General features: G+C 40.2%; 1 protein-coding gene across 1 annotated transcript in view; it reads left to right on the top strand.

Annotated features, from left to right (window-relative positions):
• Positions 1-14,965, top strand: part of OCA2 (OCA2 melanosomal transmembrane protein) — a 271,890-nt gene that overhangs the window by 79,583 nt on the left and 177,342 nt on the right. Inside the window, exons 9-10 of the mRNA XM_007463772.1 lie at positions 12,842-12,913; positions 14,125-14,190. Coding sequence (XP_007463834.1) covers positions 12,842-12,913; positions 14,125-14,190 — 138 coding nt within the window. The remainder of the gene's footprint in view (positions 1-12,841; positions 12,914-14,124; positions 14,191-14,965) is intronic.

Genomic DNA, 14,965 nt, shown 5'->3' with positions numbered 1-14,965 from the left:
CTGACAATAACTAATCTGTCCACCATTTCTATAATTTTTTCATTTCAAGAATAAGATGGAATAAATAAATAAATGGAATCATACAGTTGGTGACATTTTTGGATTGGCTTTTTCCCAGTCAATGTAATTCTCTGGAGATCCAGGTTGTTTTGTGTATCAATCGTTTGTGCCTTTTCATTGCTGAGTAGGATTCTGTGATACAAATGTATTAGTTTGTTTAACCACTCACCCGTTGAAGGATATCTGGATTATTTCCAGTTTGGGGCAATTACAAATAAAGCTGCTATGACTACTAATGTACAGAGCTTGTGTGAACACAGGTTTTCCTTTCTCTGGGATAAAATGCCCAGCGTGGAATTGCTGGGTGGTATGGTAGTTGCATGTTTAGTTTTTTGGACAAGCAATGTGAAAGTGATTCAGTCTCTGCATCCTCACTAGCATTTGGTGTTGTTTCTACTTTTAATTTCAGCCATTCTAATAGGTGTGTAGGGACATCTCATTATTTCAAGCCCTAAAGCTCTTTCAGGACTCTGTGAAAGGAGCATCTGCCCCCCCCCCCATTCTCCCTTTAGCTTGTTCTAAGGTGCAGACCCATGGCTTCCCCCCGCGTGGGTCATGAGCTCTGTGAGGGGCACTGCTGGCTTTAATTTCCTGACCACGGTTGTCTCTCACTGCGTAGACACTGTGCCTTGACTGTTCTGTGAGCAGGAAGCAGCCGTACTTGCATTTTGGGGGCACTGGCCTCCTCCAGAGGTCATATGAGGGTTGTGGTGGTTCTCGCCCTGGGAGTCCCTCCTGACTGATGGGAAGAGGGGCTTTTTTGTTCTGTCCTGGGGCTTGTAAGTGTCCATCTGTGCTGAGAGCAGAGGAATTCCCTTCTGTGTCCAGGGACCTTTAGTGCCTGTCTCAGTCTGTTTGGGCTGCTATAATAAAATACGCAGACCGGGAGGCTCATCAACAACAGAAATTTATTTCTCATAGTTATCATTCAGACCATAGCATTCCAACCCTGCTCCCCTCAAATTCATGTCCTTCTTGAATGCAAAATACATTTATTCCGTACCAGTGTACCTGGTCCCTCTCCATATTCTTGGACAGCATAGAAATGAATATCTCTCCCACTAGACACTTAGGCAAGCAAAGCTTTTTATTGAAAGCTTTTAATTTTATTTATTTATAGCTTGTGCACAAGGGAGAAGGTGGAAGAATGTCACCTCCCCTAAGAACTTTTAAGGGAGGGGTTTTAAAAGCAGTGTGAGGGAGGAGGCCGCAAAGTGCCACATCTGTTTGGGCTTGATTCTTGGATTGGTTGGTCTCCAGGTGAAGTTTTGAGCATCAGCAGTCTTCTTGTTTCAACCAGTCTGGGGTTTCTGTGTTTGCAGTCAGCATTTTTCATCTGGTGGGGGTCAGCTTCCTACAAAAACAACTTAGAATTGTGTGTCAGGCCTTCATCTGTATCTTTCAGGGAACTGGAAGTTTGGTGATTCTGCTACGTGATGGATTTATAGTCCCAATTTTGTCCTTTGGAACTATGTACATCAGGGGAACAGAGATAGAGCTTTTACTCCTGTGGGTCTCTGGTTATTGCCTCAGAAGCCCAAGCCTTCAGGCACTTTGTTTTCCTGGGCCTGTCAAGCTCACTTGCTCAAGGCTATTCTCTCAGTCCTTTTCCAAAATGGCTGTACTCTTGTCTTCCTGTCTCACCAATAGCCCCCAAAGTGTTAACTTTTTCCAGAAGCCACTCAAAAGACTAAGTCCAGAGTCTTATCTAAATATCATCTAAATCAGACATGGATGAGACTCAATGTACATGCTGAAGCAAATTTCTCCCTGCTGTGAACCAAACATGCCAAATCTGTGAAATCAAACGAGCTTCTAAAATACAGTGGTTGGACACGCATGGGATAGATATTCCCATTACAAAATGGTGAAATAATAAAGACAGAGGAGTTGGCAGGTCCCTGGCAAGTCCACAAACTTGAGGCCAACTGGGGCAGGGGTCCTGCCCCCACTGCTCAGCACACGGCTTTGCTGGGTACAGCCCATGCTGCAGCTCTCACAGGTTGGGGTCACATGCCTGTGGCTCTCCTGGGCTGGAATCAAATACCAGTGGCTTTACTGGTCTGTGGCTCTACTGGGCATTGCACTGGCAGGGGCTTTCTGCTGTGGCCCCATGCTCTTGGCTGCCCTATGCCTGGGTCAAGTCTAAGGCGCAAGGTGGCCTCATCCTTCAAAATATAAGTGGAGATAGCTGTGCCCCTGTGCTTTGCTGGGCATACTGTCTGCTGGAGCTTGCAGTGTGAAGCATCACCAGGCAGCACTGGCCCTTCCTTTGAAGTCTTTCTGCCAAGCAGACCCTTTCACTTTGGGCCTGTGATGGGAGGGGCAGCGCTGGTGATCTCTGAAACGCCTTCAGGGTTATTCTTTGATTGTCTCAGACTGTAGGTGTCTGCTTCTGTTTGGATGGCTCAGTAGTCTCTCTGTTGTCTTGATGACAAGTTCCTGGTTCTGTTGGGCTGGCAGATCCATACTAATGTCATACGAGATTTGACCATGCCCTTTCATGTAGCTCCTCAGTGATCTTCCTTATTTATTTCATATACACAGGCCAAATTTTTAAGTTCTGCTTCCTTTTTGATTATCAGTTCCCTCTTTAAGTCATTTTTCTCTTCTCTCATTTTACTGAAAGCACTCCAGAGGAACCAGTCAGTTCTTTCAATGCTTTCTTAAAATCTCCTCCACCAATAGCCAAATTCATTGGTCATAAGTTCTGCCTTCCACAAAATACTAACACAATTCAGCCACTTTATAACAAGGATTGCCTCCTCTCCATTGTCCTGTAGCATCTTTCTCATTTCTAGTTGAGACCACTGATGTCTCCACCAACAATGTTCGTGACCACTTAGGAATTCTCTCAGAAGATTGAGACTTTCTCTACAGCTATCCTCTTCTCCTTGTAAGCCCTCACCAGAATTACTTTTGACAATCTTTTCATGGCAATGTAACATTTTACTAGCATGCCCCTGCAAACTCTTTCAGTCTCTACCCATTATCCAGTTCCAAAGTCACTTCCACATGTTTAGGTATTACTGCACTTCCCCCATGTCTCAGTACCATGTTTCTTAGAGCCACTATAACAAAATACCACAGACTGCATGGCTTATAAACAACCGAAATTTATTTCTCACAGTTCTGGAGGTGGGAGGTCCAAGATCAAGGTGCCAGCATGGTTGGGTGAGGGCCCTCTTCAGGGTTGCAGAATTCTTATTGTATCCTCACATGGTGGAAGGGGTAAGGAACTCTCCAGAGCCTCCTTTATAAGGAAGTTAATCCGATTCATGAGGGCTCCAGCCTCATGACATAACCACCTCTCGAAGGACCCACCTCCTAATGCCAATAGTTTGGGGATTAGGATTTCAACATATGAATTTTGGAAGGACACAAACATCCATACCTTAACAGCAGTCATCACCACAACATAGTTTCAGATGTTCCATCACCCCATAAATATCCCTAGGGCCTGTTTGCAGTCTATCCCTATTGCTTCCTCCAGCCTTAAGCAATCCTGATCTTTCTGTCTCTCTATATGACCTTTTCTGGACAGTTCATATAAATGGAATGATACAATATACAGTCTTTTCTGTCTGACTTCTTTCACTTAGCCTAATGTGTTCTTCTGTCACAAAGATGTATCAAGTAGTTCCATGTTGTGGCATGTACTGCATTTTGTTTTATCCACTCACCATGGGTGACATTCTGAATATTTCCATTTTTTGCCTATTTTGAAGTGTTGCTATGAATATTCATGCTTTATGTAGACTGTTAAAAGATAAACTGAGGTATATTAAATTTTTAAGAGTTTATTTGAGCAAATATTGATTCAGATTGGGCAATGCCATACCGGAAGTGGTTAGGAGGCTCTACCAACAGGAGCAGGGATAGGTTTTTATAGAGAAAATACAGAAGCAAAACCAGGAAATGATTTGACTGGCTATAGCTTAAGTGTTTGCCTTATTCGGGAAAGGCTAGTTAGCTGTCTATACTCAGTTGTCCTTAGATTTCGATTCTTAACCATGACACATTACAAGCTTAGATTTTGGTTTTCTTACATAGGCTGCTAAAGCATTAAAGCCATCTCAGAGATTGTCATACTGAGTGAAGTAAGTCAGACAGAGAAAGACAAATATCATATGATATCTTTTATATATGGAATCTAAAAATAAATTGTAAAAATGAACTCATTTACAAAACAGAAATAGAGTCACAGATGGAGAAAACAAACAAGCTTACCATTGGGGGAAGCAGGGGAGGGTTAAATTGGGAGATTGAGCTTGACATATACATACTACTATATATAAAATAGATAACTAATAAGAACCTGCTGTATAGCACAGGGGAACCTACTCAATACTCTGTAATGACCTACATGGGAAAAGAAAAAAGAGTAGAGTGGATATATACATATATATATATATATATATATATCAGATGTATAACTGACTCACTTTCCTGTACAGCAGACTAACACAACATTGTAAATCAACTATAATCCAATAAAAAAAAAAAAAGCCACCTCAGTCCAATGGCCTCGTTTAACTATTTTAACAGGACATATGCTTTCATTTCTCTTGGGTAGATTCCTAGGAGTGGAATTGCTGGTCATGTGGTAAATTTATTATTTAACTTTGTAAGAAACTGCCTAAATTTCCCACCATGGCTGCACCATTTTTTAAGTACAGCTTTATTGGAGTATAATTGCTTCACAATGTTGTGTTAGTTTCTGCCATACAGCAAAGTGAATCAGCTACATGCACACACATATCCCCATATCCCTTCCCTCTTGAGCCTCCCTCCCACCCTCCCTATCCCACCCCTCTAGGTGGTCACAAATCACTGAACTGGTCTCTCTGTGCTATGCAGCAGCTTCCCACCAGCCATTCATTTTACATTTGGTAGTGTATGTATGTCAATGCTACTCTCTCATTACACCTCAGCCTCCCCCTCCCCCCGTGTCCTAAAGTCCATTATCAACGTCTGCATCTTTATTACTGCTCTACTGTTAGGTTCATCAGTGCCATTTTTCTAGAGTCCATGTATATGCATTAGCCTACGATATTTGTTTTTCTCTTTCTGTCTGAATTCACTCTGTATGACAGTATCTAAGTCCATCCACGTCTCTGCAAATGACACAATATTGTTCCTTGTTTATGGCTGAGTAATATTCCATTATATATATATGTGTGTCACATCTTCTTTATCCATTCATTAGTCCATTTAGGTACTTTCCATGTCCTGGCTATTGTGAATAGTGCTGCAATGAGCATTGTAGTACATGTTTGTTTTGGGGTTATGGTTTTCTCAGGGTATATGCCCAGTAGTGGGATTGCTGAGTCATATGGTAGTTCTATTTTTAGTTTTTTAAGGAATCTCCATACTGTTCTCCATAGTGGATGTATCAATTTACATTCCCACCAAAAGTGCAGGAGGGTTCCCTTTTCTCCACACCCTCTCCAACATTTATTGTTTGTAGATTTTTTGATGATGGCCATTCTGACCAGTGTGAGGTGATACCTCATTGTGATTTTGATTTGCATTTCTCTAATGATTAGTGATGTTGAGCATCTTTTCATGTGTTTGTTGGCCATCTGTATGTCTTTGGAGAAATGTCTATTTAGGTCTTCTGCCCATTTTTGGATTGGGTTGTTTGTTTTTCTGATACTGAGCTGCATGAGCTGCTTGTATATTTTGGAGATAAATCTTCTGTCAGTTGCTTCATTTGCAAATATTTTCTCCCATTCTGAGGGTTGTCTTTTGTTTTTGTTTATGATTTCCTTTGCTGTGCAAAAGTTTTTAAGTTTCATTAGGTCCCATTTTTTTAGTTTTGTTATTTATTTCCATTACTCTAGGAGGTGGGTCAAAATGGATCTTGCTGTGATTTATGTAATAGAGTGTTCTGCCTCTGTTTTCTGCTAAGAGTTTGATAGTATCTTGCCTTATATTTAGGTCTTTAATCCACTTTGTGTTTATTTTTGTGTATGGTGTTAGGAAGTGTTCTAATTTCACACTTTTACATGTAGCTGTCCAGTTTTACCAGCAAGACTTATTGAAGAAGCTGTCTTTTCTCCACTGTATATTCTTGCCTCCTTTGTCAAATATATATATGTAGGTTTATTTCTGGGCTTTCTATCCTGTTCCATTGATCTATCTTTCTGTTTTTGTGCCACTACCATACTGTCTTGATTACTGTAGCTTTGTAGTATAGTCTGAAGTCAGGGAGCCTGATTCCTCCAGCTACATTTTTCTTTCTCAAGATTGCTTTGGCTATTCGGAATCTTTTATGTTTCCATACAAATTGTAAAAAATTTTGTTCTAGTTCTGTGAAAAATGCCATTGACAATTTGATAGGGATTGCACTGAATCTGTAGATTGCTTTGGGTAGTGTAGTCATTTTCACAATATTGATTCTTCCAGTCCAAGAACAATGTATATTTCTGCATCTGTTTATGTCATCTTTGATTTCTTCATCAGTGTTTTACAGTTTTCTGAGTACTCTTTTGCCTGTTTAGGTAGGTTTATTCCTAGGTATTTTATTCTTTTTTTGTAATGGTAAATGATACTGTTTCTTTAATTTCTCTTTCAGATGTTTTGTTGTTAGTGTATAGGAATGCAAGAGATTTCTGTGCATTGATTTTGTATCCTGCTATTTTACCAAATTCACTGATTAGCTCTAGTAGCATCTTTAGGATACATGATACTATACATATTCTATGTATAGTATCATGTCATCTGCAAACAGTGACAGTTTTACTTCTTTTCCAATTTGGATTCCTTTTATTTCTTTTACTTCTCTGATTGCCATGGCTAAAACATCCAAAATACATTTAATAATAGTGGTGAGAATGGGCACCCTTGTCTTGTTCCTGATATTAGAGGAAATGCTTTCAGTTTTTCACCACTGAGAATGATGTTGGCTGTGCATTTGTCATATGTGGCCTATATCATGTTGAGATAGGTTCCCTCTCTGCCCACTTTATGGAGAGTTTTTATCATAAATGGGTGTTGAATTTTGTCAAAAGCTTTTTGCAGGGCTTCCCTGGTGGCGCAGTGGTTGAGAGTCCGTCTGCCGATGCAGGGGACACGGGTTCGTGCCCCAGTCCGGGAAGATCCCACGTGCCGCGGAGCGGCTAGGTCCATGAACCATGGCAGCTGCCTGCGTGTCCAGAGCCTGTGCTCCGCAATGGGAGAGGCCACGGCAGTGAGAGGCCCGCATACCCCAAAAAAAAAAAAAAAAAAAAAAAGCTTTTTGCATCTATTGAGATGATCATATGGTTTTATCCTTCAATTTGTTAATATGGTGTATCACATTGATTTATTTGCATATATTGAAGAATCCTTGCATTTCCAGGATAAACCCCACTTGATCATGGTGTATTATCCTTTTAGTGGGCTGTTGGATTCTGTTTGCAAATATTTTGTTGAGGTCTTTTTCATCTATGTTCATCAGTGATATTGGCCTGTAGTTTTCTTTTTTTGTGACATCTTTGTCTGGTTTTGGTATCGGGGTGATGGTGGCCTCATAGAATGAGTTTGGGAGTGTTCCTCCCTCTACTATATTTTGGAAGAGTTTGAGAAGGATAGGTGTTAGTTCTTTCTAAATGTTTGATAGAATTTGCCGGTGAAGCCATCTGGTCCTGAGCTTTTGTTTGCTGGAAGATTTTTAAATCACAGTTTCAAGTTCATTGCTTGTGATTGGTTGGTTCATATATTCTATTTCTTCCTGGTTCAGTCTTGGAAGGTTGTACTTTTCTAAGAATTTGTCTTATTCTTCCAGGTTGTCCATTTTATTTGCATATAGTTGCTTATAGTAGTCTCTCATGATCCTCTGTATTTCTGCAGTGTCAGTTGTTACTTCTCCTTTTTCATTTCTAATCTGTTGATTTGAGTCTTCTCCCTTTTTTTCTTGGTGAGTCTGGCTCATGGTTTATCGATTTTGTTTGTCTTCTCAAAGAACCATCTTTTAGTTTTATTGATCTTTGCTATTGTTTTCTTCATTCCTTTTGTATTTATTTCTGATCTGATCTTTATGATTTGTTTCCTTCTGCTAACTTATAGTTTTTTTAGTCTTCCTTCTCTAATTGCTTTAGGTGTAAGTTTAGGTTGTTATTTGAGATTTTTATTGTGTCTTTAGGTAGGATTGTATTGCTATAAACTTCTGTCTTAGAACTGCTTTTGCTGTATCCCATAGGTTTTGGATTGTCGTGTTTTCATTGTCATTTGTTTGTAAGTATTTTTTTGTTTTCCTCTTCGATTTCCTCAGTGATCTCTTGGTTATTTAGTAGCATATTGCTTAGCCTCCACGTGTTTGTATATTTTACAGATTTTTTTTTCATGTAATTGATATCTAGTCTCATAGTGTTGTGGTCTGAAATGACGCTTGATATGATTTCAATTTTCTTAAATTTACCTAGGCTTAATTTGTCACCCAAGATGTTATCTATCCTGGAGAATGTTCCGTATGTACTTGAGAAGAATGTGTATTCTGTGGTTTTTGGATGGAATGTCCTATAAATATCAATTAAGTCCATCTGATCCAATGTGTCATTTAAAGCTTGTGTTTTCTTATTTATTTTCTGTTTGGATGATCTCTCCATTAGTGTAAGTGGGGTTTTAAAGTCCCCTACTATTATTGTGTTACTGTCGCGTTTCCTTTTTATGGCTGTTAATATTTGCCTTAAGTATTGTGATGCTTCTATTTTGGGTGCATAAATATTTACTCTTGTTGTATCTTCTTGCATTGATCCCTTGATCATTATTTAGTGTCCTTCCCTGTCTCTTGTAATAGTCTTTATTTTAAAGTCCATTTTTTCTGATATGAGTATTGCTACTCCTGCTTCCTCTTGATTTCCATTTGCACGGAATATTTTCTTCCATCCCTCACTTTCAGTATGTATGTGTCCCTAGATCTGAAGTAGGTATCTTGTAGACAGCATATATACGGGTCTTGTTTTTATATCCGTTCAGACAGTATTTGTCTTTTGGTTGGAGCATTTAATCCGTTTACATTTAAGGTAATTATTGATATATATGTTCCTATTACCATTTTAAAAATTGTTTTGGTTTTTTTTTTTTTTATAGGTCTTTTCCTTCTCTTGTGTTTCCCACTTAGGGCAGTTGCATTATCATTTGTTGTTAAGCTGGTTGGGTGGTGCTGAGTTCTCTTAACTTTGCTTGTCTGTAAAGGTTGTAATTTCTCCAGTCCAATCTAAATTAGATCCTTTTTGGGTAGAGTAATCTTGTTTGTAGGTTTTTCCCTTTCATTATTTAAAATACATCCTGCTCCTCCCTTGCTTGCAGAGTTTTTGCTGAAAGATCAGCTGTTAACCATACGGGGATTCCCTTGTATGTTATTTCTTGCCTTTCCTTTGCTGCTTTTAATATTTTTTCTTTGTATTTAATTTTTGATAGTTTGATTAATATGTGTCTTGGCATGTTTCTCCTTGGACTGATCCTGTATGGGACTCTCTGAGCTTCCTGGACTTGATTGACTATTTCCTTTCCCATGGTAGGGAAGTTTTCAACTATAATCTCTCAAATATTTTCTCAGCCCCATTCTTTTACTCTTCTTCTTCTGGGACCCCTATAATTTGAATGTTGGTGCATTTAATGTTGTCCCAGAGTTCTCTGAAACTTTCCTCAATTCTTTTCATTCTTTTTTCTTTTTCTGCTCCTTGGCAGTTATTTTCACCATTTCATCTTTCAGGTCACTCATCCATTCTTCTGCCTCAGTTATTCTGCTCTTGGTTCCTTCTAGGGTATTTTAAATTTCAGTTATTGTGTTGTTCATCACTGTTTATTTGTTCTTTAGTTCTTCTAGGTACTTGTTAAATGTTTATTATATTTTTTCCATTCTATTTCTGTGATTTTGAATCATCTTTACTATCATTACTCTGAATTCTTTTTCTGTTAGACTGCCCATCTCCTCTTCATTTGTTTGGTCTGGTGGGTTTTTACCTTGCTTCTTCATCTGTTGCATATTTCTCTGTCTCCTAATTTTGTTTAACTTACTGTGTTTTTGGTCTCCTTCTGCAAGCTGTAGAGTCATAGTTCCTTTTAATTCTTTTGTCTGTGCCCAGTTGGTGAGGTTGGTCCAGTGACTTGTGTAGGCTTCCTGGTGGAGGGGACTGGAAACTCTGTTCTGGTGAGTGGAGCTGGATCTTGTCCTTCTGATTGGAAGGGCCATGTCCATTTGTCTGTTTTGCAGTGTCTGTGAGCATAGTATGACTTTAGGTAGCCTGTCTGCTAATGGGTGGGTTTTTTTTTTTTTTTCCTGTCTTGCTAGTTGTTTGGTGTGAGGCAGTCATCACTGCAGCTTGCTGGCTGTTGGGTGGAGCTGGGTCTTAGTTTTGAGATGGAGACCTCTGGGAGAGATCTCATCAATAAATATTCCATGGAACCAGGTGTTCTCTGGTGATCCAATGTCTTATACTTGGCTCTCCCACCTCGGAGGCTCAGGCCTGACACCTGTCCAGCACACCAATACCCTGCAAGCCACACGGTGCACAAGAAAAATAAGAAGTAAAAACAAAACAAAACAAAACAAAAACAAAAGTAAAAAAGATCCCCTTAAAATGAACAGATGAAACCCCAAGACAAATGGTAAAAGCAAAACCAAACAGACAAAAATCACACAAAGAAACATATATACAAACACTCACAAAAAGAAAAAAAAAGAAAAAAAGAGAAAAGAAGAGAGTAACCAAACCAGTAAACAATTTCAAAAATGAAAACAAACACTAAAAACTAAACTAACACAAACATAAAACCAGAAACATATCAAATGCAGAAAGCTAATTTAAAAAGCAATGAAAGCATAAAACAAACACACAAAAACTATCCAAAAAATGTAAAGACAAAGAAAGATGAAAGCAGAAGGAAAAAATACAAAACAACAAACTAGTAAAGTAAAAATAGAAAAATGTAAAATATAGTTAAAAATAAAATGAAAGCAAAGCAAAGGAAAAAAAACAAACAAGGAAAAAAACAATATAATGAAAAAGTACAGTAGAATTAGGAAAAACTAAATAAAAATATGTTAAAAATAAAAGCATAAAAAGAAAAGAAAAAGTAAAGAGAAAGGTAAAATTAAGAATAATAATAATAAAGAAAAAGAACAACAGAACCAAAAAAACAAAACAAAACAAAACAAAAGTAGTGATATTTTCCTGTGTCCTTAGCTGTCAGTGTCCTTGCTTCCACAGTGAACCACAGCCAACCCCTGCCTACCCAGGAAGTCCTCCAATACTCCTAGGTAGTTCTCTGGACCTGCTGTGGGCACTGTGGGGTCAGCTCATACTCTGATCTTGACCCATGGGTACTTGCCCACAAAGTCCACAGTTGCCCCCAAAGTCTGCAGCCTCACTTGTGGGAACCATCATTGTCTATTCAGGTATTCCACAGCTGCAGGGTTTACCCACCTGATTGTGGGGATTTAATCCACTGCTCCTGCAGCTGCACAGGGATATTTCCCTTTCTCATCTTTGGTCACATTGCTCCTGGGTTTCAGCCTTGGTTTTGGCCCCACCTCTGCGTGTGGGCTTCCCTCAGGCATCTGTTCCCCACCCAAGCAAGAGGAGGCAAAAGCAGTGGCTGATTAGGGCTCCCTTGCTCACTCAGGTTGGGGCTGAGGGAGGGATACAGCAGTCATAATTGGGATATGTGGGGAGTGCCTGTGGGCTGTAGAGGCTGGCATGAAGTTGCAAGAGCCCGAGGCATGCCATGTGTTCTTCCAAGGAAGTTGGAAGGCAGTGGCTGGCTGCAGAGGCTTACGGGAAGGTGTGGGAAGAGACCTGCCTTGCACACAGGGTCCTTAGCAGCAGTGGCAGCAGTCTCTGGGGTCCAAGGTAACAGCTGCGGCTCAGGGTGCACCATTCTACATTCGCACCAGCAATGTTTGAGGCTTTCAAATTCTCTGCATCTTTGCCTTTCTTTATATTTTGCCTTAGAAATTCCATGCCCACTTGAATTATAATTAAATAGAAAAAGTATTTTCCTGGTTCAGTGGTAATACTGAAGTTTCAGTCAGATTAAACATTTTATAACAGTCTCAGTAATTGGGCAGAATTGATTTATATTATGGAACTAATTCTCCAGTTGCCTATGGATTATATGGTAAATAATTAATGATAATTTACTGCAGGCTTCCTTATAGAACAAACTTTATCGAGCTTCTACTTCAGGGTCATCTAATTATGCAGGAAATCTTTCTTTAGAAAGCAGACTGATGATGGTTGTGTGTGTCTCTAGGGCATCCAGACTCTGAAACAAAGAAACCCACGTTTTGTTTATTGTCCTAACAGATATGGTATAAAATGGCCAATCTTCACAAATACTTATACTGATAGAGGCTTCTGTGTGTTTTATTTATTTTAAAAAATATTTATTTATTTTTGGCTGCATTGGGTCTTTGTTGCGGCACATGGGATCTTTCATTGCAGTTTGTGGGCTCTTTATTGTGGCATGTGGGCTTCTTTCTAGTTGTGGTGCACAGGCTTCTCTCTAGTTGTGGTGCGCAGGCTCCAGAGTGCGTAAGCTCAGTAGTTGCAGTGTGCGGGCTCCAGAGTGCGTGGGCTCTGTAGTTGCAACACATGGGCTCTCTAGTTGTGGCGTGTGGGCGTAGTTTTCCTGTGGCATGTGGGATCTTAATTCCCCGACCAGGGATCAAACCCACTTCCCCTGCACTGGAAGGTGGATTCTTAGCCACTGGACCACCAGGGAAGTCCCTTTCTGTGTGTTTTAACGTCCTGTGGATTAGAATGCAGAAATTTTCTATGTTTCTTTCCAGATTGTTCACAGAACACTGGCAGCCATGTTGGGTTCCCTTGCGGCATTAGCAGCGCTGGCTGTGATTGGAGATGTAAGTGTAACATTTTGAGTCAATGGCTTAGCACTCAATAGAATGGCAGATTCAAAGACAGTCCAAGAATCAGGCATTAGCTGGTGATTTTACTTTTTTTATATACTCTTTCACATTTCCCATTAGTGGCATGAACTTTACAGCATTGATGAGTAATTAACATTTGACTTTATCACACACATCCCAGTGGTGTTATTCTCCACCCTAGCTGAGGAAACGCTTGACTCATGGTGGTCAAGAATTTGCCCAGGTCATGCAGCTGAGTTATGTTAGAGCTGGCCCTATGTACTGTCAGCCCATGGAAACCAGAGGAGGCCATCCTGGCTGGAGCAGTGAGGTGGGAGACAGTGAGTTTGGGGCTCTGTCCTGCAGACATCAGGAGGTCCCTGGATGTGCAAGTCTGGGGGGAATAGCAACCCCTCAGGGTCTGCGTGTGGTCCATCCTGCAGGGATATTGGAATGAATGTAGGGAAGCAAGAGAGACCAAGTGGAGCCTGTGGAGCCTCCATCTTGAGGAGTAGTGCTGGAACTGACCAAGGTGGCAACATACAGAACTTAGGATTGAAAGCAACTCTGTAGAATTCCAGAGATTGTTCTGAAAAGTGCTACTAAAGGGCAATCAGTCAACCAAAGAATAATAACTGGGGCTATGTTCAGTTAGTTATTTATTGTTTTTTAATTTTCTTTTTCTTGACTAGAGTTGGTATAAACAAACATTAACTCTAAGGGTAGAATGTCCCAGAATCCTAAAACTTACACGTAAGCCATTGTTATTTTTATTAATTGTTAAGGAGTAGTGTAGTAGTAGTTATTTCATTCTAGAAACCATTGACGTGGCACATGGCTTGTGCTGCAGGAAACTCCCTGGACCACTGTGCAGTCCTTTTCCAACAACCAGGCTCTCCAAGTGCCCTCAGTTCCCAGTCTGGGTTCCCAGTCCCCCATGATTCTACCTTCCCTTAAGGACATGGACGGGGCTTAAGAAATCTGCTTTTTTTTAATTGTCAAGTGCATAGGTTTGACGTTATTATGCTTTGGGTCACGAGTGTTTTTCAGTGATGATATAATCTGATTTTGAAGGCAAGCAGATGGTGTGACTTTCGACTCTGGTCCAATGAGTGGGTTTTCTGTAAAGGGTGGCACATATTTACAGTTTATCACCAGGAGGATGATGCCCAGGACTAATTGGCAAATTTGTGCTTTGATTGCAGAGACCTAGCCTGACCCACGTGGTGGAGTGGATTGATTTCGAGACTCTGGCCCTGCTGTTTGGCATGGTAATGACAGTCCTCCCAGTGGGACAGGGCCCCAAGCTTGCTGTAACCTTGGACCTTCTCTTTTGCCACTGCTGACTCTTAAAGACAATGTGATGCTTGACAATTAGGGCTTGATTGAGAAGTGTTTGTGCAGGTCTAGCTGATTTCTTCTGAGGAGGAATGGAGTGATTGGTGCTTTGATTAGTTAGCTGTAAAATTTCAGCCTAAGTCCTGTCTGACAGTGAAATAATCTTGCCATTCAGAAAATTTAGAAATTTTTAAAAGTTACTGTACTTAAAATATAAAACGGAATATCCTAAACAGATGAACCATTTAAGGTTTTCAGGATTGGAAAAGTACCTTTAATTATATGGATAAAGGAAGAAATGAAGAAATTGTCCCTAAGTAATTGTTTGTATATGTGCTGTTAAACAGACATTTTCAAGTGGCCCCTCTACTGTGTGCTATGAAGAGTGTCACCAAATGAACTTGTAGGAAGGGAACTTTAAGACACAATAGTGAGCTAGTGTGGTACATGAGTCATAAACAAACTTAACTGGAATAAGTGGAATTTGACAGGTGTCTGGACAGCAGTGGGAATGGCTATTGCACTCTTGAACAGACCCACAGCAGCTGTGATTTGAGGAGGGTATTTCCTCTCAGGGCTAGAAGACTCACACTGTGTAAAGCAGGTCACCACATGCCCTCACCTCCTTGCTAATATTCTTTCTGCCCTAGCACCATGGAGGGCCCTGCTGCTCTAGGCTTCAGTGTGGCCCGAAATGGCTGCCTACTC

Source organism: Lipotes vexillifer, unplaced genomic scaffold (genome assembly GCF_000442215.2).
Source record: "Lipotes vexillifer unplaced genomic scaffold, Lipotes_vexillifer_v1.1 scaffold200, whole genome shotgun sequence".
Lineage (NCBI taxonomy): Eukaryota > Metazoa > Chordata > Mammalia > Artiodactyla > Lipotidae > Lipotes > Lipotes vexillifer.
This window is presented reverse-complemented; position numbering and strand designations above follow the sequence as displayed.